General features: G+C 43.1%; 1 protein-coding gene across 1 annotated transcript; it reads right to left on the bottom strand.

Annotated features, from left to right (window-relative positions):
* Window positions 1–188: 188 nt before the first annotated feature.
* GEMIN8 (gem nuclear organelle associated protein 8) lies at window positions 189–26,078 on the bottom strand. The gene is made up of 5 exons (XM_027447851.3): window positions 25,902–26,078; window positions 25,113–25,164; window positions 21,505–21,541; window positions 18,291–18,717; window positions 189–2,216 (listed from the first exon to the last, which is right to left on the bottom strand). Exons 3-5 carry the CDS (start codon window positions 21,505–21,507, stop codon window positions 1,960–1,962), a joined length of 687 nt encoding a protein of 228 aa, XP_027303652.2. The 5' UTR covers window positions 21,508–21,541; window positions 25,113–25,164; window positions 25,902–26,078; the 3' UTR covers window positions 189–1,959.

Below are 26,078 nucleotides of genomic sequence, written 5' to 3'. Positions count from 1 at the left end.
TGAAAGGCATTGCCTGATGTTCCTGTGAACGTCCTGTCAACACTCCCTGCTTCTCACTGTGTTAAAGCCTCGCATGCTCTAAGTGCAACCCTCTCTGAACAGCTAAAAGAAGGCTCTAGCATATGAAAACTGGAGTGTTGAAGTATAGAAGTTTGTTTAAAAAAAAAACAAAAAACACAATTACAACATGTTATTAAGAAGATTTATTTGAAAATTTATTTGGTCAGCAAAGAAGCCCAAACACAATAGTATATTTCTGACAGAACCCGCCACAGAACAAGAGTGAAGACAAATGCAGGACTGTAATTCGTAACACTGTTCCCTCTCCCGTCACACACAAGTTTTTCAGATCAATGACATCAGTAACAAGCCTCGGAGATCAGGACTTTAAATTTTCATATCTCTTTACATCTGAAGTGAAGGAGGTAGAACTGAACTGAAAATGCTGATTTGAAAAAACAGACTAACTACTAGTGGAAACAAAGAGATTCCCAACTACACCTCAGACTTGCTTTGGTGTAGCTGGCTGCTGCAGAGGGCACAGCAACTACTGCTGTGTATTACAATTATGCATGCTATAGAGACACCAGACACAACGGGCATGAATTAATTGCAGCTGTGACTTTCTCCGTTCAAGAAGGCTCACGAATGTTTGTCAGAATTAAAACAGCACACTGTCTGTCCCTTTGCCCTGGTATGGCAGCACTGCTAAATACGAACTACAGCTCTCCAGCACAATGTGATTCGTAGCAGCAGTGCTTCAGAGAAAGTCCTTGAAAGTGTTCAGGGTGCCATTGTCTAAGGGATCGCCAGTACTAAGGTGTCTGTCCTGCCCCTCTTGCACAGACGGGCTGCATGCCTCAGTCTGGCAGGTCAGCTTTAGTGGGGCAAGCACAACTGCACAAAAGGAGAGAGCAACAGAACTGGAGCCCAACAGCCTGTGCAGGTGGGTGAGCACACGCACAGAGGTACATTCTGAATTTGTCTACGTTTATGCCTTGTGCATGTAACACACAGGTGGGCACAGGAGTGCTGAATCCAAAATAAACATGGCCCTTAGGGCTAACACGGCTTCCAGACCTCCGCTCAGAGTACACAGATGTACCCTCAGTCTAGCAGGCTGCTACTACGTCTTCTTTCAACCTTCAAGCGAATTAGATGCTTTTTATTAGAATGGCAGAAATCATTGTTGGCGTTGGTCCCAAGACTGCTTTGTCCTCCCAAGGATCTCTTATGCTAAACAGATCTCTAACAGGCTGGGCCACACCAGGTTTCTCCCCCACTTCCCCCCACCTCCTTCATTAGAACATTTTCCTATCTAATTTTGCTTTAGAGTTGAACTCCTGCCAGACAAGTATCAGCGTGTAAGAAAAACTTCCTGCTTTATTATAAGTCTTCAAAAAAGAATTGAAATGGCTGGGCTACAGTAATCTGATATGTTGTGTCTTGGCCAGTGGGCTCCTGGTTCTCAAAAAAAAAAAGTAAAAATCAAGGAGTACCAGACACAACACTGTTGTGCTGTGTTAAGCTGGATCCCAACGCTACTACATTTAATAAGACTAGACAGTGGGACTACTCAGTTTTTTAAATGGAAAGAGATGACAATTTTTATAGTCTTTTTGTCATTGCTTTTAAGTTTTCCCAGTTCACTAAGTATAGGTATTGTTACATTTCTCACAGTATGGTAAAGGTAGGCTGGAATCAAATGAGTGAAACTGAGTTTAGATAGGTATATTACTAGCCCTTCCTTTTACTAATCAGCAACAGCATGTAGGTAGAATGGACTGTGACCATCACTGATGGTGTAAAAGGAGCACAGGGCAGAAGAACATTGTGCCCTAGTCAGCCTCTTCCCCAAAGCCCATCCAAAACCAAAATTTGCAGTTTATTCTTTCAGCAGCACAGCCAGAGGCACCCATCCCTACAGCTCAGTGGCAGGTCAGAGCACAGTCCGGGTACTCACAGCTTGAGGGGAATAATAGGCCAGTATTTGGGCTGTTTTTTGTCACAATTTCTATCAAAGATAAGTTGCATGGCAGTCTCCATCGCGAGGATTTTGGCAGCTTCAGCACCATACAGTTTCTCCATTTCTACCATTCGTCTCTCCCCGGGTCTTTCTGTAGGCGGCTCCACAGAACGCCTCGTGCTTCTGTGAAGGTCTTGATCAGCCTCCACGTACATTTCATGTTGCTCAGCTTCCAACTGCTGCTGTCTCCCTAGACAAATAAACCATGAGAGATGTAAATTACTGAGTTATCAACCAATCACATTTTATTTTAACGTTTAAAATATTACACATTCACAACTGTGGTGGGTCTAAACAGCCCAGACCCACCCCTTCCAGGGTGCAGCCAACTCCTTGAAGGGAAGAAGAGCCTGGATTTGAACATAAAAAATGTAGAAAAGCTCTCTGTTAGTAAAAAAGTGAAAATCAGCATTACTTCACTTCCTCCCTAACATATACATGCCCTGAAAAGAAAAAAAAACACACTGTAAGAGTTGGTTTCCAAAAGTAATTACTTAGCAGCTGAGATAATGAAACAATGCACACGACAATGCAACTTTAGCTGAACCACAGCCAACAGAAAATGTAATCAGTTACTACTCCTTGAAAATGAGCAAACCCATCCCTCATGCAAGTGTCAGCCATCGAGTGTATCCAATGAAACGCAGCTGTAAGCCGTGTGTTTAGATAAACTGCCCAACCTCAGCCATTTCTCAGGACTTGCAAAGTTCAGAACTGACAGCCTTACTGCTATTGCCTTAAAGACAATGCAAAACAACAGCCGAGACAGATCCCTGCACAACATTTTTTAAAGAGGATTAAAACACTTCAGAGAGGTGAAACACTTGGACCAATGTGTCTTTAAAAATCCTCTTTGGTAAATCCCAATCTGGGAGGAGGAACTTGCTTTTGCACACCCAAAGATACCTCCACTTTGTGGGAGCTGCTCTGATGGAGCAAATATTGCTGTAGGCAGTTACAACAGCAAAGGGTACACAAGGCTCCCTTATTATGGGGGACACTTCTACAAGGTGAAGATCACCTGGCGAGTGTTGAACTCCTTCACGTACCAATAACAAATGATGGTTCTCTAAATTGCATCATGGAAACAGTACATTAGTAATGCGAGCACTCATTCATTTATTTTTCTTAGAAAAACAGCATCAACAAAAACCAAGAGAGTCACCTGGTCAGGATGCGTTAGTCACATGCAGGACGTGCTTCCCCATGTTTGGTGCTGCCAGCTCTTCCTCTAAGAGCGAGATTTAGCTTTTACCAAACACATGACATCTGCAAACCCTAACCCAAGCTAAGCACCCTGACATATCTGTGTCAAACATCTGCAGTTCATTCTTACCCTGCAAACGCTGCATGGAGCAGCCAGCTGACTGCCTGTCAGCCTTACTAAATGAATTATCCCCCGTACCTCCTGCACAGAAAATAGGTACTTTCAACAGCATGATCAGAAAACTCAGTTCTGGCATCTGTTTGTCACAGAGGAACTGGGAACAGTTTTGTCCTGCCACTTCAAACCCCAGCCACGGCTTTGTGTCGGTAGGGGAAGGGCAGGAGTGCTTGAGGGGCCGTGAGCAACCTACTCCACAGGGATGTTTCCCTTTCAGCGATTTTGCTTTAAGGGCACACCCCCAAAGTGTGCTGCACTGCCAGAGCTCAGGAGGAAACATACATTAGAGGTCCACATGTGTTTTGGAAGGGCCGGATTTATTTGGTGTCAGGCCATTTTAAGCAGAAGGTCTGAATTAAAAGTGCTAACGCTGCCTGTAGAGGGCCCAGCACCAGGAGGACAGCTCAGGCTGCCCAGGTCACCTGCATCCCAAACTTACTGGGACGCCAGGCTGCCCACAACCAGGTAACACGCTTAAGGGACAAACTCGGTGCAGTTTATGCAACTTACACTCAATATTCTTTGACAAAACCCCGGAATCTACGCTAGAAAAACGTCTCCTGTTGCAGGTTACACAGCAAAACTCCGTCAGGGCAATGGGCAAACCTGTATTTGTTGACTCTCTTGAGCCACAAAAACAATTCCTTCTCTACCTCTGCATCGCCCATGGAAACGTGTTACTCATCGGTAGCTGCGTGCTAGAGCCAGCTGCTTCCCCGCCTGCCTGTGAGCGCTCTCTGATAGCTCACTGCACACAGTAACACTGAAGAAAAAATTAATTTCTCTGGAGATACGTAATGAATTCTTCTGTTTGGAAATTAAATGGGCTTCTAGCAGAAGCTTTATGATGGATGAGTGGATTGCAGTTTAGCATGCATCCATCTCCGTTCGAAGCATGGAACAGTTTGCTCACTATCTACCTTTGGTGGGACAGGGGCTCGAGGTCAAACCACTCTGATTTCCAGCCAGCCTGGGCTCTTCCCTTTACCTCAATTTACTTGAACAACAGTACAACCTGTGCTACATGTGCAATTACCTTTTCATCAAAAAGATGACAAGTCCCTGAAAATGGAAACAACAATAAAACAACCGTAAGCTGTTTAAAGCTGTTAATAACCTGCAGCGGCAGCTGGCATTTCTTTGAAGCAAGCGCCAAACATTCACCTATGAATTAGGCAGCGGGGCTTTTATCAGAAAAATAGTTCTCAGCCCGCAGCAACGGAGTCCCCAGCTCATTTTCCAATCTGAGCTCCACACTCCACATTCGTCATTGTGCTGCCAAGCAATAAACGTGAAACAATTTTTACACAATGCTGAGTAGTTCCTCCTTCCACTTCACACAGACTAAAATAAACGTGCTTTCCTTTACAGCGTTCAGCTTCACCTACTGGCAAGCCTCCCCCAGCTGTGGAGCAGCACTTTGTGAACGTTCACAAGGCCGGCGAGGCGGCGCTGGCAGCGTTTAGTTACCGCACAAAGGATAAGCATCGCCGGCCAGCTCCTCTTGTCCCTGTGAGTCTCCTCTCTCTTGAAACTGTTTTCAGAATTAACTTGTTCCTCCTCAGTCCATTTCAGCTGGGAAGCCATCGCAACCTGGCCAGAACCAGGTGAGACCTCCTTCCCCACATTGCAGTAAGTCATCGTTTTCTTTGTCTTTCAGGACTACCGAGACCTCTGCCCAACTCATGCCTTCTGGAAGAAGTTTTTTCTTCTGCTCACTTTTTCCTGCCTGCTGTGGATACCGACTTTTAATTTCAGGTATATTAGGTGAAAAGAAAGGTGAATGAATATAGACAACCACATCCATCCTCAGAGATTGACAAAAGCAGGATAAATGGTAACTAACTTCTTAGCTGTTCACTGCTTTTGTGGCTTCACGTGCACACAAGCATCATCTTTGCATGCTTCCTGCAAAACCGTGACCTAAGCCCTTCAAGTTGTAAGCAATTTTCCCTATAGGCTCCTCAGAAACTCAGAGGTCTCGTTTCTCCTATTTTCCAAAAAGGAGAACGTCACGTACTTTAAGTTTGAACTCCTTCGCTCTTCTTTGTTTGTCATATCCTTTGAGGAGCTTAAGAAGCAATCAAAATATTTCCTCTCTGGAATTCATCCTTTTCTTATTAAAAGAAAAAAAATAAAAATAAAAGAAGCCTGTAAACCAAAACCCAAGTAAATTCCCTTACTTGGAGACAAGTCTTTATAGAGGGCAGCCCTCTCCCCAGTTCTCTGGGGGTAATTCCCACAGCCCACCCTGTCCCACGTCAGGACAGTTTCGGCATGAGACCCAGGCCTTGCTTGCCCCGAGCGTCACACGGCCTTGCTGACTTGCAGCTTCTTACTTAGCTAGCACGTTATTCTTCAAGGAATTAGCTCACTTTCCCCGGCCTTGATCTGCTTTTTCCTTTCCGTGATTTCAGACTGACCCATACCCCCTTCACATATTTGCCTGCTTATTTCACGCGATGGATGATTTTGTTACTGCTGTGCGCATATTTTGAGCTCTCTCATCTTGTCTTAAATGCTACCTGAGCTGATCTCGAGCAGCCCACGCCAAGAGTTAAACACGCCACCCGTTTCTACTGATTAAAGCCTCCCAGTTCCCTGTCTTTGAATGCCGCTTCCCACAGGCCTATCTGCTGTGTTAAATTCTGCCCACGCAGGCTTCTCAGAGCAAGATGCCGGCTTCTCCACCTCCCCCAAAAAGCTAACTACCTTTTCCATAAACTTACACGAGCTTGCCTGAAGTGATAACATCAGACCATTTTCTTACGCCTGTACTTACCATGCATACTATGGGGGAAAACCCAAACCTTTACCTGAAGGAATCCCAACAAAACAAGGATTTAAATTTAAGGATTTGTGGAGAGGATATTCCAGGAGGTTAATTTCTACAGAGCTCTGCATTTCCAGAAAGGTGACGTTGCAGTCATTACTCTTTATTGAGTGCAAGGCTTCGCAGGACAGGAGTTGCCATCGGTGGGAGCCTGAGACACGCAAATGATTGCAACTTACCCCTGAGCCTGTAAAGATAAAATATTCTGGGCTCCTGAAAACAGCAGGGTCTTGATTGCTGGAGGGTTACTTTTTAAACACTGGAGCAGCTTACGGAAATTGTGAAAACGCACTGAAAGAAGAGAGCGATGATTTTACAGGAGAATGAACAGCATTGCTTTAGCTGTGGGCTGGCTTAGGGAAAACACTTATGTTTAAACTTCTCATCAAATTTAAAACTTCCTGCTTGCAAAAAGTGTAACAAAAGGATCACACGTGACACGAGGTAACTTCTCCCTTATTGTTTTTAACAGGAGAAGCCTGATGTTCAAAGAAGTGGAGACAACTAGGCTTTATCTTACAACAGCAGCCCTCTAACTGATGCAGTAAAATCAAGTAACTGGCTTGAAAATACTATTCTGGAATAAAAGTGACTTTTTGGGGGAGCAAGGCCTCCAGTGATAAGCTCTCGGTCACCAGAACGACAACTGCTGTGAAACAGAACCACCAAAAACGCTGAAGACATTAAAAAACGCAAGCATCTATGCTGACATTTTCCATCTGCTAGCTGAGGAGGGAACGAGTTAAAGAAATTGAGTATTTCACCACATATATCTACAAGCAATGCAATATTCTCCAGAAAAAAAAATAAAATGTTCTGTTACAGGCTTTGAAGTAAGAGCAGATGTGATTCCTTGGCAGGCTTGTGGCAGGCTGAAACCATGGCTCCACGGACATTTTTCTCTTCTCAGCAACAAAACTAGCTTGTGCAGCTCCTGCTCCCCTCCTCTTTTAGTTGCATGCTCCAGTTCCCAAGCCCCTCAAGGACGCCGGTACAACTGCGTAAGGGGGCATATAATGCAGCCTACAAAAAAGAGTTGTATTTAATCCCGGTACAGTTCAGTGTCTTGGCACCACACGCTGAACTGAAGTGGCAGCAGGAGTGAATGGGCTGGGAGGAAAAAAGACCTAACCTGGCTTGGGCACTGAGAAATGTTCACTGGAACTGAAAAGCTTACCGGGAAAAGCAGGAAGTAGGCTAAGGAAAGAGGGTGTGCTCTCCTAGGAAGCTGCAGTGGCAACAGGCTGTCGGAGTGGACAACAAGCAGATTTTGCAAATCTAAAGTACTCCGCTTGACACTGTCCCTTTTACAGTAACAGACTTTCTCTACACATTTTGAAGAGCAAAGGTCTGTAGAAAGAGGGCAAAATAGTCAGCAAGTCACTAGATGTTTTCTTTGAAATCCAAACGAACAGAAAGCCAGCAATAAGTTAGCACCAAGGTGTTCTACCTCCAGGTTTGCTACTGAGCGCTGTGCATCGCTCTTGTTAATCATCCACACCATGCCTCGGTGTAATTCATCTGTAAAAGCAGCCTGATACTTTCCTATCTGATGGTTGAGAAGAATTAATTATCTCACAGCATTTGGAAATCTGCGGGGTAAGCAACTGGCAGAAAGTTACACAGTTAACCAGAAATTAAGGAGACTGATTTCTGTTTCACAAATGGGATTAGAAACCCAGAGGGTTGTTCTGTGGTCTCCAAAACAAACCTCCAAGCTCCCAGACAGAAACAATACAGGCCTTCACCTTCGTGTTTACCCTAGCAGTGGGCCACAGCGGTTACTGTCCAGCTAAATGACCGGTAACTTGTTTTATTTTCTCCTGTCACCTTCAGCAGTGAGGCACGTAAGAGGGAATATTCTTATCCCAACCAGAAAATGAACTGCATCAGAGGCAGCGGGGCCGTACCTGTGTGCCACCCCACAGCATTAAAAAGCCAGGAAGCTGCTGCCCACCGCGCAGAAATGAGCACAGGATCAGGCACTGGCAGCTGCCTCTAGTGAGGATCAAGTACAGCAAGAAGATTAAACGCAGACCAGCTGACTCTGCACTCCCATCCCCCTGAGCAGCCCCAATCTGTCGCTGATGGCAACAACGCTGACGCCAGACAAAGACACCAGCGCAAGAGTAAACAGAAGGATTACTGAAGTCTATATATAACTGCATCCGCGCATACACGCGCCTATAGGGCGCAGCCAGAGGAGACGGAACAAAGAAACGCTCAAAATTAGAAGTGGCTTTGTTAAAAGCCAACCAGAACAACGAGGAAACATATGTTTCACTGCCAGCTTTTACATGTGCCCCGAATAGAAAGTGGGCACACGCACTGGGAAGAAAGTGTTCTGAGATGTACCGAGCGCTAGACGGCAACAGGACACAGCGAGTTTGGTGCTCGCATGGGAAAAAAACTAAATCATAGCCTGAGTCTTCTACATCAAACTCACGCATTAGAGCTTTAAGTTTCCTTCTTGACTCCAGCCACAGACTACTCGGCTGAATTCAAGTTTGTTTTATGTTATGCTATGGCATAACAGTAATATACGCAGGGAAATCATCGATGTTAACAAAAACATTTGAAACACAAAGATTTTTGAAGGCATCCTATGATCATGTCACCAATTTTTTTTTTGAGAGAAAGCATCTGTGGGCTACGAACTGACCTTTCAGTTACCCAGCAGGTTCACAAGTTAGTGTTGCTGCAGCCATGCAGAATTAGCAATCACTGATCCAGATAAAATTAATCTCAGCAAGTAAACGCATTTTTTCCATGCTGTTAGGGGGGAAAAAAAAAAAGACAAGACAAAAAGCCTACAGTGTGCGGCCTGACCAATCATTTTGTAAGAGACATCTGGAAAGAGGGTCAAACTGAAGGAATCTGCAAAGTGTATACATATATAAAACAAAACTTGTAAAAGCAAGGTCTGAGGGGTAACTTTGCAAACTCACTTTTCTTCTAACCTGAGTTTCTTGCTGCTACTATGCTAAAAACGTAACAAATTAGGACTTTAAAGCCATCACAATAGTTTAAGAGCAATACCAAGACACATAAAAAAACCCCACAAACTAAAGGCTTGGTTCTGCTTCTTATCCTGCCTTTCACCTAGCATGATTTCATCATTTGAGCACATTAAATTAGATTTACTTAAATATACAAGGTTAAATCGCTACGGATTGTATTAAAACTAGAACAAAAACATTAGGAAAACATGCCAGAGAAAACCTGCAGCTGTGTGCCTTCTGCAGAAGGGGGATGTTTGACACCAGGAACAAACGAAGAGTGCCTTGCTGAAGCCCCCGCACTGCCTCCTTTCCAAAAGGCACCATGGCTTTCAGGAGGTTCCCATTAACACTTGGCAAGTGGGAGCTCCGCATCTGTGACTTCAGTGGGCAAGCTGCATGTGAAAAAAGCGTTGAAGTGACTTGACGAAGAGAAGATTTCACTGAGGAGAGCCGTGAGACTCTCATAGCTAAGGAGAGCCCATCGAGCCCAAGAGCCTGTCCTCAACAGAGGCCAGCAGCTGCTGCCAAGGGAGGAACGCCAAACAGGGAGTGTAGTTAATGACAGATCACCAGATTTTACCTCCTGAGAAATGGGAAGACCAGAAAAAGCAGATACTTCTCCCTGCACTCCACCGAAGCCAGACAGATGCCCTGCTGACTGCCACCAACGCATCACCCATGATGCCACCCCATGATCCGGACTCTTCTGCAATTTCTCAGGCTCTTTCTCACCATACCAGCGGCCAAAAATCCCAAAGCAATGACAACTGATGAAGCTGAAGGCAAGTCTTCCACACCCCTGCTACTCTCTCAGCACTCTCACCAGAAATTGCAGAGCTCCTAGAAATGAAGGTGTTCGGCAAGGTTTGTGCAGAACGAGATCACAACAGTTTTGGCTCTGTTTTAACTGAATAGCCATACTAAAGTCAAGGTCCAACATGCTCTCTGGAGACCTGCATTCCTCGGCGAAGTTTCCAATTTCTGTGTGAGTTGATTTTTTAGAGCAACAACCACCACTTCAGCAACTACAAGTGAAATTAAACCCAAGAGATTCTTATCCAGCTAAATGCGAACAATAGCAATCATCAGTACAGCACCCATGTTATTTATTTCAGTACAAATATCCAATTAAGATTTATTCTTCATTTTACACTGCTCCCACGATTTCAGCATAGAGCAGAGCAGTGTTTTGACAGCTTGAGACATACGTCCTTGAAATTATCAGGGGAAAGCTCTGATACCTGGATAAACAGGTTTATTTACTTTGGAGGCAAATAATTGTAACACCGCTGAACAGCTGGATCAATCCATGCTGAGCACTTCACATGGCTGCAGCAAAACTCTTTCAGGGTGTGTTGACGTACAAACCTTCCATGTATAACAAGCCAAAATCTGAAAAAGGGGCTCTGGACACGAATTCCTGGAGCAGAAGGTGATTCAGATTCCCTGGAACAGGCTTCACAGAAGACCACAGGGCAAGCTGTCAGAGCTGCTCAACCTGCCACTGGGTAGAGCAACAAAGTCCCTTCCTCATGGGGGCTTAGGGTACCTCGCCCTTCGGATATGAATTTTTTTCTTGAAGGCATGGTTGGAAAAGAAAGATTATTTTGGATACGATTCTAAATTCCATCTGTTTTGAAAGCTTTCGTGGATCCAGTCCCAAATGACAGGCCTGAGGTCATGATGGAAGCCTGTAAAGGCCACCAAAGTCCGAGACTGGTAGCCTAACAGCCTCCGTCTGTCTCTCTCACTCGATTTTGAGCATGCAAAGAGGTGAGTTTTGAAAAGAGCCAGGAAGTCTCTGAACTCCTGGTTTCTGTCCATGCAGCACCCACAGTCCCCTCCTGACGATGAACAAGAATTTCATCTGGATGTTTCTGCTAAAACTGACGAAAAGTGAGAGATGTTGAAAAGCAACTGGTGCCTCTGAAGTTTTGGCATGGACACCACCACATTAACACTGGCAGGACTAAGTCATGACTAAGCAAATCTGCCCAAGAGGTTTCCTTTGAAGCGCAGAGACCAAAAATGTTGAGTGCTTGAGATGTACTGCTGCCATGCTCTGCTGTAGACCGAGCAGATTTTGTGGATAAAGAGCACAGAAAACACACACCACGGTTACATTCATTTCCACCTCGGTCCGTGACAGCACTTTTCACATTCACTCCAGTGCTGTACACCCTGAAACTTTAAAAGCTCACGCTACAGCAACAGCTCCCCAGGCAGACAGATAAAAGGCTGTGTTAGAAAACGTTTAATTCATAGCCTGCGCCACCGCTGTCCTCTTACAGGGCTGTGAGCATCATGCTGAAGGTTCATTCATTTCAGATTCATTAAAACACAGAACAGAGTCAGAGCTCTTGCCTAAGTAAAACCATTCAGAGATCCAGAAACGCTGCAGGTGGCACCTTGACAGAACCAGTAATCCGAGCATTTCTGGGGCAACAGAGAAGAGCACGAACTGTGGTGACAGACTGCCTGAGAGCAGCGATTAGCACAGAGCGCCTTTTATACCGCTTCTCCCTAGAGCTGTCAGCGTGGTCTCACCTGCTCTTTTCCACAGAAGCTGCAGCTCCTTTCACAGGCCTCCTGCAGGGCCAAAAAACCAAGACCAAGGGAGCCACGCAGCGCAGCTGCGGATGCTAAGGGGACAAGCTGGCAGGCAGAGCTGCCTGCAGAAGATTGCCAGCACCAGCTCCCATACGAGGCAGCCTCCTACGAAAGCAACCACGTATGAGACAGAAAGCCATGGACCTGACTGCACCGTATCCTTCAGAGACCACCAACTATCAAGGGTTATCAACAGCAGGACCAGCACATGGATGGCAAGGGGCAGGGCAGCTGAGGGGAGCTGTGGTCTCTGTCCTTCCTCCCCTACCCTCAAGACCCAATTCCAGCCACGAGGAATATTACCAGAGCACTGACTTACTCAGAGCAGCAACAATGCCAGGTTACCAGACCCCTCCTCACTGACTCCTGAATAACTTTGTCGTGGTTTAACCCGGCCGGCAGCTAAACACCACGCAGCCGTTCGCTCACCCTCCCCCCTCCCTCTCTGGGACGGGGGAGAGAAATGGAGAGTGAAGCCCGTGAGTTGAGATAAAGACAGTTTAATAAGACAGGAAAATAATAATAACAAAAATAATAATAACAATAATAATAATAATGATACAATGGTGATAATACGAAAGTAATAGTATGTACAAACAAGTGATGCACAATGCAATTGCTCACCACCCGCTGACCGATGCCCAGCCTAACCCTGAGCAGTCCGGCCCCCTCCCCCCAGCTAGCCACCCCTATATATTGTTTAGCATGACGTCAGATGGTATGGAATACCCCTTTGGCTAGTTTGGGTCACCTGTCCTGGGTCTGTCCCCTCCCAGCTCTTACTGCACCCCCAGCCTGCCCGTTGGCAGGACAGAGCAAAAGGCTGAGATGTCCTTGGCTTAGTATAAGCACTGCTCTGCAACAATTAAAGCATCAGGGTGTTATCAGCACTCTTCTCATCCTAAGCCAAAACACAGCATTCCACCAGCTACTAGGAAGAAAATTAATTCTGTGCTAACTGAAACCAGGACAAACTTACAGGTAAAATCCCTCTGGGAGAAGGGGAAGTTCAAATCCTGTTCTTGTTCTGTAAAGATGATGTCAGAAGGATGCTTTTTGGTCACAGGGCTGACATCTAACTTAAGTACTAAACAAAAGGCCTGGGATGAACAACTCTTCTCAGATCTTACCATTTGTTCTTCTGCCACCTATGGCTTCCACTTACTTCCTCCTGAGGTACAACTCCCTCGTAAGCACGAACAAACTGAACCTCTCAACAAGCCCCCTGAGGTATGTACCATCTCCCCTTTATTAATGGAAACACGTTAGACAGATAGAGATTTTAAAATACACGTTTCCAAAGTTTAATACGTATTTTCATATTAAGACTACTGAAACATTCATTTCTATCAAATGGAAGAGGAAATGGAGATGGCTGACACCTCCACCTTCCTCTTAAAACGATGCTACCCTGCATCTACACTGAACCAGGTGAGCTGCTTCTCTCCATGCTGCAGCCCCAGCACCCCACGGCCTGCTTGGCAGAGCCAAGCTCCGTACAGCCACCAGCCGACAGGGCTGGAGAGCTCCAGCCCCAGCCCCATGTGGGGGAGCACAGACACGGTCTGCAGCATCCAAGGTCCAAGGCACAAACGGAGAGCTTTCCACATTTCTCCTTCAGCTGAGGAAAGAACATGCCTCAAAAGCATCTCACAAGCACCATGCATGTTGCAGAGAGCACTCTTATTTCACAGTTTTCTTGGAAACCTCAGCAATGCAGATGATGAAGATAGGTGTAAAAGTTCGTGTGATGACCAAGCCAAGGAAGTGGAGCAGACATTTATGAGGTCACCATCCATGCTGCTTTGGCTGTCTCGGGTAGGGGAGAAGCAGGAAAAAAGATGTTGGTCAACAAGAGTAAAAACTGGAGTCCCATGGAGCAAAAGGCAGATGAAGAACGGGGAGAAGCGTTTACCAAAAGTGAAAGCAAGAAAGCATGGTGACAAACAACCTGCATTAAAGTCCATATTTTCCAAAGAAGTACAAAGGCTTTAAACAAAACCACAAACTTAATGGTTCTGGTATTATTCAGACAAGTTGAAAAACATGGAAAATTCCATTACTCCCTCCTCACAGGAGAGGCAGTAGCAACTGTCATCTTTCAGAGGAAAAGAAACCCAAGGGGGAAAAAAAAAATCTACCAATCGCAGATTTGAAACAAACATACTCATTCACCATTTCCTTTCAGTTTTTAAAAAAGGTTTTCCCCTGGCATGAAAATTTTAAGTTGAGACAACATTATTTTGGGAACAGCTGGAGGCAATACAAACAGAGGCTTTAATGGAAAAAAAAAAGTCATCGCATTAACAATTGACAGACCATTATGCTGCAGTAATGAATTGACATGACAGTACTTTCCTTTGCTTTGCTTTGTCTTTAAATAAAGGACACTGTCTTACTGCCTGTTGACTGCTACAGAATGGTTCCCAATGTACTTGTAATGCTGGATTTGCTCAATTAGAGCAGTCATCTTCTCTTGTATGTAAAAAGGGAACAAAGGAAAACTGCATAAAGACAAACTATGCTTCAAAGGCTAAATTTGGAAGCGCAATAAATAAAGTACATGCAATTAGACAACTTACTGAATTGGTTGGCTTGTGAACCTTCCTTTCTTGGTTTTTGTCCTTTTAGGTCATGCAAATATGAAAAGACAACTTACTGTATTCAGTCCTTTGTATCTTTAATATCTTTAATGCTTGGAGAATTAAGTACACTGTCTAGGTCTGACAGGCGTGGTAACTCAGTGAAATGACTTCATGATTTTCAGCAGCCTTAGTGAAGACCTAAATGCTACCAAAAACATCCCCCACAAGCACGGAGTACTAGGATTATCAGTTAGATGAAGAACCAGAACAGACTACCCTGACAACAAAACCCCCTAAAAAGTAGATACACCAGGTGATGGTGGTGGCATATGAAGGTAAACAGCTAAAGTGGAAAGAAATTAAAACTGCCTGGAAGGGGCTTTAACCAAACATACAGCACATCTAGAATACAGGATAAATTTGTAGAGCATTAAAAAGTCTGAGCTCATACAGCCTCAGCAAAACTCTGCTCACAATAAATTTGGGGCTTTCCAGGAACACATAACTCGATTGCACCACATTATATAAAAGCCATGAAGATTTGATACGATTTTCAAGGCAAAAAAAAGAGGTTGTTTGTGAATAACCATACCCATAAGATGTTAAATCATGCAGCAAGACTCAAGAGTCTGCCAGTTTCGAAGGCTTTACTGTGCAAGTCAGCCAGCCAATGACTGCAAATGCCCACTTGTGAAAACAACAAAAAACCTGCTAAATATGCACACTCCTAAATTCTCCAAGTTTGAAGTAGGTCCTGAAAAATGAAATAAACCTGAAGTTCTCCTTCTTGGCTAGTCTGACGTGATGGCTTTCTTCTCTTTGAAACTTTTCTTTTTGCCATTAGTGTTAAGGCTTGGATTTCACCATTCAGACATATATAACTTCCCGCCTACACCTCAGACCTTCTTAAGTCTTCTAAACAAAGTTTGCAAGATACTGTCCTCTGATGTCTGTGACCACTCTGTTACCTCCAGCAGACTCTGGAATCGAGCAGGCACTGGAAGTGAGCATCTGATATCAGCTAGGATTCATTTTAATCCATTCGATTACTCTTCTACACACTGATGAGATATGAGATACAGATCATGTGTGAGAACCAGCTGCATCTACCTTGGTACGTCAAAGCTCTCATCACACATATGAGAAAATTTCCTAATTTTGCAGGGCTTGCAAAACATCAGACCAGTGGCGGTCAACCTTCACAAAGCCAAATCAATCTTCCACCCTTTTTACCAGTAGCCTCATCCTTATGTGCCCAAACCCCCTTTCTATTTGTCCCATTGCTCTTTTTTTCACGTCTCACACTTTAGTGAGCTTCCCATATGTATATATTAACTCATGCATGGCACTCATTTCAAAAGAAGAGCAAGCCAGGTGTCTGCTCCCAAGTGCATGCCAAGGTGCAGGAGTCAAAGGCTATGAACTCCATCCACCTGAAGTCCCTTATTTATATTGGGGAAAGAGAACTTGAGACACAGCCTTCCTCTAATGCTCCCCAACAGCTGCCTTATACTCCACCTGATCAGCAGGGTCACTCCTGGTGTTCTCCTTTGACGTGCCGAGTAAAACTCTCACCTCCTTACCAATGGCTCTCCCAGAGATGGACACATACATTTCAGGTATTACTGAGCTTCATAGCACTCACGTTTCTCTGCAGATCTGCTCCTAAAGTGTTGGGACTGCCCAAGACATACAGATTGGGAATAAAATGAAAAGCTATCAGAGGGCAATTAAGTAACTGTGGGTTTCTCTTGTGTATTTGCATTATCTCAATTGTCTTGAGCATCAATACAGAACTATAATGGTTCTTCAGCACAATACAAAAGATAGAACATGATAGTGTCATTATGGATTGCAGCTTAATGAATCCCTAAATTTGATTTTGTTCAGAGAAGGCATCCAAGAGAACGAGCAACGCTACCTCATAGAGTGATGCTGCCTTGAACAGTCTCTGTACCAGCTCATTTCCATACCATGAGGGAAATGATGATTTCCCCCTCTGCCTGCTGCTTACGTTATTTGACAAACTTCAACAGAATTAAAAATGCATTTTATTTTCATTTTTCCTTCTCCCCCACCATGCAAGAAAAAATTAGTTCTGAACAAGCTCATACTGTACTTTTAATTACTCATGAAATTAGCATTTGGATAGCACCAGTCACCCAAGAGTTCCGTAGCACTTCTATATTTCCATTAAATGCAGTACTTGTTTACTTTTTTTAGGCTTTGAAGAATTAGACAGTTATTATCCTCACTTTATCATACCATAAAGAAACTTCAAATTATAAAGAAACTGAGGCAAGCAGCAGGTAAAGGCCAGATCCCGCTCAACATTGGACAAAGATCTGGAACAGTGTCACTGAAGAGAATGAAGGCACACTTACTCAGAACTAGGCTACTATAAGGAACAGAGCAGAAACCTCAATATTCCAAAAGGCTCCACATGTCTCTGGCAGATGAACAGAAGCAAAACCTGTATTCGGAGTCACAAAGCTCTTCCTGATTCACTTGCTCATCATAAAGGACCAAATCATATTTTTAGCAGGAGCAGCAAGTGAGGGTCAGGAAGGGATTAAATAGCTCTGCCGAGGTCATACGGGATATTTGGGACAAAGAGCATGTGAGCCCAGATTTCCCAATTTCCAGGACACCTCTTCAATCATTCACATACCTTCAAACACCATTATCATAATGATAAAATAAATTCAAGGAAAGTGCACTGCATCTCTAGCATTAGTTGAGAATCTTCAGTTATCCCGTGCCTCACCAACGGAACATTGCAGCAGTGGCACGGGGTTCTCTGTTGTAAAGCACGATGCGAAAGGTTTGGCATGTCACGCACTGCCACTGAGCTCCTGAGCTCACATTCCTCTGCTGAATGGAGAAATGGTGCATCACACTGATAGCAAGCAGGAAGCGAAAGCTGAGGTGTCTCAGCTCACTGGATACTCTCTGATCAAAGACCTTAGATTAACATGATTTTTTTCCCTCTCCCACCCAATCATTGCCTTTCTTACTCATATTTTTAGAACTTTTCCCTCTTTAGCTGCACAAAGAAAGGTCTATTAAACATTCATTTGGGTTATTTTCTATTTCAACATAGTACTTTTTTAAAACAGATCATAAATTTGCCTGCTACATTTATTATGCAGTAAGCTACCAATAAATATATTCCTTCATATTTTTTTTTTTAAAGGGATTTCACAGGTAGAGGAAAAAAAAAGATTATCAATACCTCTGAGGATCATGACCTGAGAAATATATTAAGTCTTTGGCTTATATTCCTTGCTTAACAACTTGGCTCCAGATCAAGATGAAAATAGACACTTGGTATAGTACAGAATGAAGAGTACCTTAGGGATGCAGGGGGAGAAGAGAAAAGTCTTGAAATTTTACTGCTGGGTTAGCCAAAAAAAGAACAAACAAAATGGCTGCTCCATATTATAAACTAGATTGAGGTTCACCCTAGGGCTTAGTGATGTAATGAAGCACTTCCTCTGGGTTCCCCTCTCAGACATATAGCACGTTAACTAGATTTAACCTTAAAAATTCTGGAGGTTTTCCTTCGGAACTGAAGATGAGTATTGTCTTCTAGACAAACATGTTATGACTGCAAAGAGAATAACGTTCTCTCTTACAGATAAAACCTTCAAACATTTTCTTAGACTTATTTCTAACAAATAGCACTTAGCTGCACCATCAGTCTTGTCTGTTTCAATCTGTTTGGCTTGTTCACTTGCAGTGCCTGTTTCTGTGCATTGTTACAAAACCCAGGAACTCTGAAGCCACCCAGCACTCAACATTATGGCCACCAAACACCAGAATATACACTCAACAAGCACAGACTTACGCAGCTCTTCCCGATGTCTCTCTGTCTGGGCAAAAAACTGGCGAAGCTCCTCCGTGATCTCCATGTTACTCAGGTCATACTCTATCTCCCCTTCAGACTCAGAGTCCTCCTCCATTTCAGAGTCCCTGTCAGCATCCTCCCTTTCTGGGTGGGCACCTGCATACTGCTGAGCTGTGCCATGGTGCTGAGCTCTGCCATGAGGCTTATAGCTGGAAAAATAGTCGTGGGTATGCGGGGAGTCGTTCCCATCCCAATCTGAGTAGCGGCTGCTTGGAGAAGCTGGAGAAGGAGGCCATGGTAGGTAGTAGAAGGACTCCATGGCTTTCCTGTAGGCTTTCTGGTGCCTACGCATCCAGCGCATGGCTAAGTCGTAGTGCTTCCAGTACCTGGCGTACACTTGCTGGTAATACCATGGCTCCTTTTCCTCCTGCATCCACACAGGAAGGGAGACACACAGACACAAAAAAGGAAAACAAACAGCAATGGAGAGAAGAGAAACTGCAAAAGCAAGCCCTAAGTTCGCATTTTAATCATCGGTCATTTTTTAATACAAAAAAAACCCACATGTATATAGCTAAAATTAAAGGAGAAGTATTACCACAGTACTAGTGCAATACACTTTCTTATAATATAAGAGATTTTTTTTAAATCATCACATCTACCAGTGAAAAATCAGCAACAGAGAAGCTGTACCATGCAGGAGGTTCCCCCCTCCCAAAGTGTTTGTACTGCTGTGGTGGAAGCGGGTTCTTTTTAGGGAAAATGCTGTGTAGGTATATTCCACATCTCCTTTCACCCTTCCCTGAGTTGTAAGAACCGAATCATTCCAAGGTGTATGTATTACAACCTACACCTGATTCCCAAATCCGCAGACAGAAAACACAAGAGATTAAAATTCCTCCATATTAAACAAAGGCATTCATTTTATCCAGTAACATATTTCCTCCATCTGCCTGCCAAAATAAGTTTCTCAGAAAAGGTCAGATGGCAATTCAGCCAAGTTCATATATCCATCGTGGCCTTGATCAAAAACAAGACTGCATTTAGCCAACTGCCAGCTGCCAGTAAATCTCCCTTTTGTACTCATCAGCAACCAACATATGAAAAGGGGTAACAAAGTACCACTGATAAAGTGCCTGGAAAAAAATAGTTCTATAGAGTGAAACATATTGCAACACACCTTCTCCTGTCTTCCAGCTAATCTGAGTTTTCCTGAAAAAACATGGTTTTACTCTGTTCGTATTTCATCGGCAGCTAAAAAGCCCCACAGTCCTTCTAGCCTTAAGCTCCCTTCATACAGGCCATTTCACCTCCCTCGTCATCCTACTGTCAAAATGAGGAGATAATAGAGGCTATTAAAAGAAGACTATATAATAACCCAGCATCTAGAACAAGTAAAACAAACTACATTCTGCCCCACCCCCAATTTAATTTCCATACAAAATCTTTTTTTCTGGGCAAAACTGAATGCCTGTTAAATCAGGAGAATTTTAATTAAACCATGTCTTGGCAAATGCTCAACCTATGGCAAGATTAGCAGAGGTTTTCAGAAATGAATGTGACATTTACAGCCCTTTATTAATGTTTTTTTCTTTTTTAAAAAGACATACAAGAAAGAAAATTTTCTTTAAATCTCTTTTCTTGATCTGCACTGACACAATTCCACAGCCTTAAAAGAATTACCTTCTAGGAAAAAAAAATCCCCAACAAAACAGAAACAAACAAACAAAACCCCAAAGAACTACTTTGCATTTAATGCTAACAGTACAAAGCAAGGTTAATTTCATTTATTTATTTGTTTTCATTTTCTGGTTCTCAGGCGATAATGTAAATGCTAGTCAACTTGGAGAAATTATTAGTACAAGAAAAACCCCACCAAAATGACCAATAACCTGCTATGTTTCCCTTCTTTCTTCCTTCTCCTTCAAAGTCAAGCTCATTACTCCACTAGAGGTACATCGATATCTTTTTAGGTCATTGGTAAGTGCTTTCAAGAACAAAAGATCCCCTGATAAGAGAGTCCATAAAGAAAATAAAACACAATAAAATAAACTTGCATTCCTTAGTAACTTCTGGTCAAAAATTGCACCCTATTTGTGAAGGGATAGAGGGTTCAGCTATCTGATTGAAAAGCTCAGACAAATAATCTTATCAGAAAGCAGCAATTCATGGATGTGAAACTTCATAGCTCTGGTTCTCCTCTTGGTCTAACATTGCTCTGCTGCAAGCCTTCATTTCAGAAGATTTATTCCTAAAACGAGTGGGTGCAACAGAAGCATCTGCCTTCCATATGGAATTTCTTTACTCTTAATCATCCAATGACCTAAAAGCTAGATATACAATTTAAAAATATATGTATTTATTGTTCTTATTTTGCTTAAGAATGTCACACTGACTCCTCATCCTTCAACAGCCAGATGAGAACATCCTGTTGTCCAGTCTGATAGATTCACAGGTTACTTTCAGAACATTTTATTTTGTACACTACTTTAAAAAAAAAACAGTCTTTAAATATTGTAGATCTCTCCTTCTGTCAAGCTGCATATTCTATATAATTCCAAAGATGACAATATATTCTTTTAAAGCTCAAAAATTATCTCCAGTTCTTAAACGTTTCTAAAAAGGCCCTTGGTGACTTTACTGAGAGCTCTGGAATCCAGCTGGCTGACTAGCTCCAGTTGTTAATTTAGGGGAAAGGAAGACAAAAAGCCAGTTCATGTAGACAGAACTGTGATGTTGATGCCTGTCCAAATACTTTTTGTGGCTTTTTTTTTTGTTGAAAGTGACCCTTAAAAAAACCCCTTTTACATTTGAATTTTAAAAATCCATCTGTTAAAAAAGAAACTACAGAAATGTTTTACAGTGGGGTGGAAAAGGGAAAGGAACACTTCAAAGTCCAACTTAGGTCTATGTCTGTGCTTTTTCAGCTGCAGAATAAATGGAAATAAGAGATTTCCTCAAGCAAACAAAAGCTATAAATCTAAGGCAAATGATCAGAGTCTTCTGTTATTTTCCTGTTACGTCTCTGGAGTCTTTCTTACGAGGAGTAGACAAATCGCTCGCTGTTGTAATCTGAATTCTATTTCAAAGCAATTTAGGTACTTTCATATCTAATTTTTACATGTCTGTATTGACTGTTCAATAGAAGTGTTTATATGCATTTTATATATAAAACATGACTAAGCTATCATACAGACACCCATAGACTGCTTACCATCTCTCGTGGAATTTGTTCTGGTGCTCAAAGTGAACTAGAAAAGAAAATAGCAGTTTTTTAATTCATAGAAGCATGCATGGTCACAAGTACTGAATATATTTTTGTTAAACTTGAGTCTGGCCTATAGCTATTAAATGTCTCTTCTCTGTTGTGGCTAGCCAAAGTCTCTTATTCATAGTTTTTTATTAGCCAGTTAAAAAAAAACAACAACATTCCTTAGAAAGCCCTCCCCAGAATAGGGGAGCCTAATACCACAACACAGCCTAAATGCTGGGACTGAATGCTTTTATTTTTTTTACTAAACCTTTATTTTCTAAATTAAATGCAAAACAAACAAACAAGCAAACAAAAGCTTAAATGAAACACAGCGTTCTTGCTTTTTAGCAGCACTTGCACGGGGACATCTGTAGAAATAGCAGTTACCACAAAACGCTTAAACCCATCTTAACTCTACTTAAGTACTACATTTTCTGGTAACTTATGGTGCACTTATAACTGCATATAATCCTTTCTTTCACTTTCTTTTTATTCAGACACCTGATGATGCCTCACATAAAGGAAACAAACCAATTCAGGTTGCAATCACATTTTCAAATGTGAGGAAAAAGTGAAAGGAATAGGGCCAATTGGCAGAAGAAAGAAAAGCGAGGGTAAGGGGAGGATGGGAAAGATCAAGGGCATGACCAAGATTTCTGTAACCACTAGGCAGGATTTGCAATAATCATCATTTTCAATGTGATTTGCCAGCATGAATCACTGAGAAATATTCCAAATTACCTCGCTACCTGAAAATCGTTTTATTACATTAGCTGCTTCATCCACATTTCTCCCAGTACTGTTACCCACAACTCGAAATTGATGTTATGTGAGTGCCTGTGAAAAGTAACGGACCCGGCAGACTAAACCATCACTGCCACCCCTAAGACATGGGCTTACTTACAAGTGTTGCAGATTTATACCTGCATAAAACTAGAATTTTTCAAAATGCATGTGAATACAGGACATAGACCACTTCTGCTGTCTCACATTTAATGCTCCTGTTGAAACAGCAACTTTTTGCCTCTTAAGACAAGCTATACTGAAAGGAGAATGAGGATGAGCTATATTGAAAAAAAAAATTAAATCATGAAGCTACCACAAAGACAGATTATTGTCCTTTGCATAGTACACACCAAGCTCAAACCCATAAACCCTCGGTTACACCGACAAGAAACCCCACATACATAAGCAGTCCCATTGCGATCAATGGAATGACTGATACAAGGAAAGGATTGAGGCATTAGGCAACCAAAGTGTGTAAATTCATGGTATTCCCTCCTGCCTGCTTGGAAGAGGAAGAATAGAACCCAGAGTTGAGATCACTGCAAAACACTGCAGTGACTTGTAACTCAAAACCTGCACCTACATATAAGCTTCGTGGGCTGTCCCTCTTTATTCATCTCAAACACCTCATTTCCCGTGCTACCTAACTCTCTTCAAAACTTTTAGCTCTACTCTCATGACTTACACGTGTACCTTCTGTCCCTTTTCCATACACATCTGGACATTGTCAAGGTCACCATAAATGTCTTTTCCTCACACTTGACATCTGAAACCCGTGATAGCCAATTCTCCCATTTTCTACTTCAGAAAAAATAGGTATGCGTTCACGATCACTCTATTTCCTCCTATATTGCAAAAAGATTCTTTGAACTAGCTTCAGAATAAATAAAAATCAGGTTCAGAGGTTAACGTAAATACACTTTTTAAAGCAGTAAGTGGTGAAGTGTGATACATTACTTTTAATACGTATCTTGTACATACGCTCTCTGAAGGGGAAGGTGGAAAGAGGGAAAAACCTTGGTGAAATTATTTGACTCTGTTAGTTTACCAAATACGAAAAGCCTGCTTTGCCAAACACAGAAACTTTACTTTTTTTCATAAATTATTTATGAAGCATGACTAGAAATATAAAACAGTGTAACAGTGCTGCAAGCTGCAACTCTAAATTAAAGAATGAGTTTGTTTTCAGCTGAATTAGTTTTTGAAAAGAAACTACATAAGATACGAAATATGACAAGCAGAAAATAAATGTGATAGCTCTACTTCTGTAATTCATACGTTTAAAAACAAAATATGAAAGCAACTACACATATGAAACTTGTCAGCAAATGTATAGTTTAAAATGATGAAGATATCTGTTCGTCTATACTGATTATTAATGATGAAAAAGTTTTTTGATAAATTTTATTACTTCCTTTTCTCAGTTTTGGAATATTTCCCCGCTGATAATTAAATGCGGATGTATTGTCTTTAATCAAAACATGCCTGTCCTCTTCAGGGAAGTATGCATTAATGGAAGTAAATATATCTGATCAAAGCAATATCAGCATTCAATTTGATTGGAGTTAACAGAAGTTGAGAGAGTCGTATTGTGAGACTTGGTAATACAATACATACGATGGGAGCAAAGCCATCTTCTGGTGTGTTGGATATAGTGCTGCCACATGGCTGCCATATTGCTAGCTACAGGTACAGCTCAAAAAGACCTATGAATGCGGGACTGAAGAGGTTTTGACTTTACACAGAACACTGATGAGCAGAAAATTATTTAAACTGTTCCACGGTATTGAAATAAGAATATAAGATATTATTAAAGAAAGGTGAGCTTTCGATAAATTCAACATGAAGACTTCAAAAAATATATACATAAAGCTTTCCTGAAAAAGAAAGCTTTGTTTACATCAGAAGTGCCCAAAACAACAGATAGACAGCAGATCACATCTCGTGCCCCCTGCCGCTTGTGTCTCTGTTCCTTCAGACTGTGAGAAATGCCTTCTTCAATCAGACCAGAGATCTCCCTAACTCAGTAGCTAGTTTCTGGCAATAGGTAGTAAGAGATACTCAGAAGAACAGAGAATGTGCACAGGAAGTACTTTTCCAGCTACATTTATCCATTTAGCATGATTTCTGAAAGTAGTGGTTCAGATACTTTTTAAGCTCCCAAATGGTTTTGGTATTTAAAGCCAAGATGTCACTTCTCTGAACCCATGTTTCCATGACATCCTGTGGCTGTAATTTTCATAATTTAATGTGTTAAACATCAATCTGTGCATCAAACTCACTGACTTCAAACTCTTGAAGAGTTGGACTTGATGATCCTTAAGGGTCCCTTCCAACTCAGGATATTCTATGATTCTATGATTGGAAAATATTCCATGAGTTCAGTAAGAAAAGCAAGCCATCTAACAATACCAGTAGTGTGCATCTTTCCACAAACACCTACTTCATTTTTTATTTCTAATGGTTACTCCTAGTGCAGAATTACCACCAGGAGGGGAACTGTCTGAACAGTGTTTTGGTGCTGTGCTTCAGATTAATACTGTGCATCGCTGGTGTATGATGTTAACTTCAATACCAAAGTGCCCTAGTTACAGTCATAAAAACATAAGTCTGTGATTGGTAAGACAGTTGGCTGTACAAATATTTCCCTCAAAACCAGTAAAAATTCCCAGCAGCTTCCACTGAATTCTTGTTTGTGAATGGCCGTAAATACAAGATCGGTCTGGCACTCAGGATTCAATCATAGCACAGGCAGGAAAGGCAGCTGAGCTGTGAAGACCTACCTATCACTAGGATGTCTTCACACCAATGTCCTTACACCAGCAGTGATATTTCCTGCAAACAGAAGGGAAATAAACTACACGTAAGGCAAAATTATGTTCACTGCAAGGGCTATTGCTGTTTAAACACTACACCTGTAATTGAGGCATGCTGATCAAACTTTAGGGTATATATTATGACACGTTTTACCCAAGAGAGTAATCCTATGCTGTCTCCTAAAAGATGGTAAATATTCTTAGAGACCCAAGACACAAACCCTGAAGTTATTTGGGCAGAGTAAGAGGTCGAGCGAAGTGCTAGAGGCCGTGCAATAGCCACTAGTGCCAGTTGGCTTTTGTTTCACATGACTTTGCCAGCTCAGCGGGTGAAACCTTACAGCTTTTAAACGCAAACCCCATGTCCTGCTCTCACACACGAGGGGCCCAAGCTCAGCCTTTCAGCGTCACCCCCTCCCCAAAGCCCGGCCGAGAGCAGCCCCGGCCCGGCCAAAAGAGGGGGCCGAGGGGCTGCCAGGGCGCGGCGCCCACCCCGCCGGCCTGAGGCCGACATTTTGCGGAGGCAAGGAGGGGAAAAGCCCCGACCCCGCACGGCGATCCGGGTGCAATGCACACCCTTCGCCCGCCCCCCACGAGGCACCCAAGCCCTGAAAGCAAACCTAATTCCCTCCCGACCTGCTCGCTCCCCCCTAACGCCACCGCTCTCCCCCAGCCCGTCCCTCCCGCGGCAGCCCCGGCGCGGGGGCGAAGCTTCGGCCGCAGCCTGCGCAGCAGCACCGCCATCCCCGCACCCACCCGGGCACCCCGGGGGTCCGGCGGCGAGGGGAGCCCTAAGGGAGCCGCCTCCAGTGCCTCTTTGCTCCCTTCTGGGGCGATGGAAGCCAAGGGCGGCGCGGCGCGGCGCGGCCAGCAGAGCTTCCTCCGGAGGCTTCCGCTCGGCCCCTCGCCGGGGCCGCGGCGCCATCTCGTGGG

This window comes from Anas platyrhynchos, chromosome 1 (assembly GCF_047663525.1).
Source record: "Anas platyrhynchos isolate ZD024472 breed Pekin duck chromosome 1, IASCAAS_PekinDuck_T2T, whole genome shotgun sequence".
NCBI lineage: Eukaryota > Metazoa > Chordata > Aves > Anseriformes > Anatidae > Anas > Anas platyrhynchos.
The sequence above is the reverse complement of the archived record's forward strand: the minus strand, read 5'-3'. Positions and strand labels throughout refer to the sequence as shown.

Bases quoted from the DNA above. Each gene is read 5' to 3' on its own strand.
- GEMIN8 (XM_027447851.3), bottom strand. The intron at 2,217-18,290 runs GTAAGTCTGTGC...TTATTTGTCTAG, and splicing joins GAGACATCGGGAAGAGCTGC to GGAGACAGCAGCAGTTGGAA.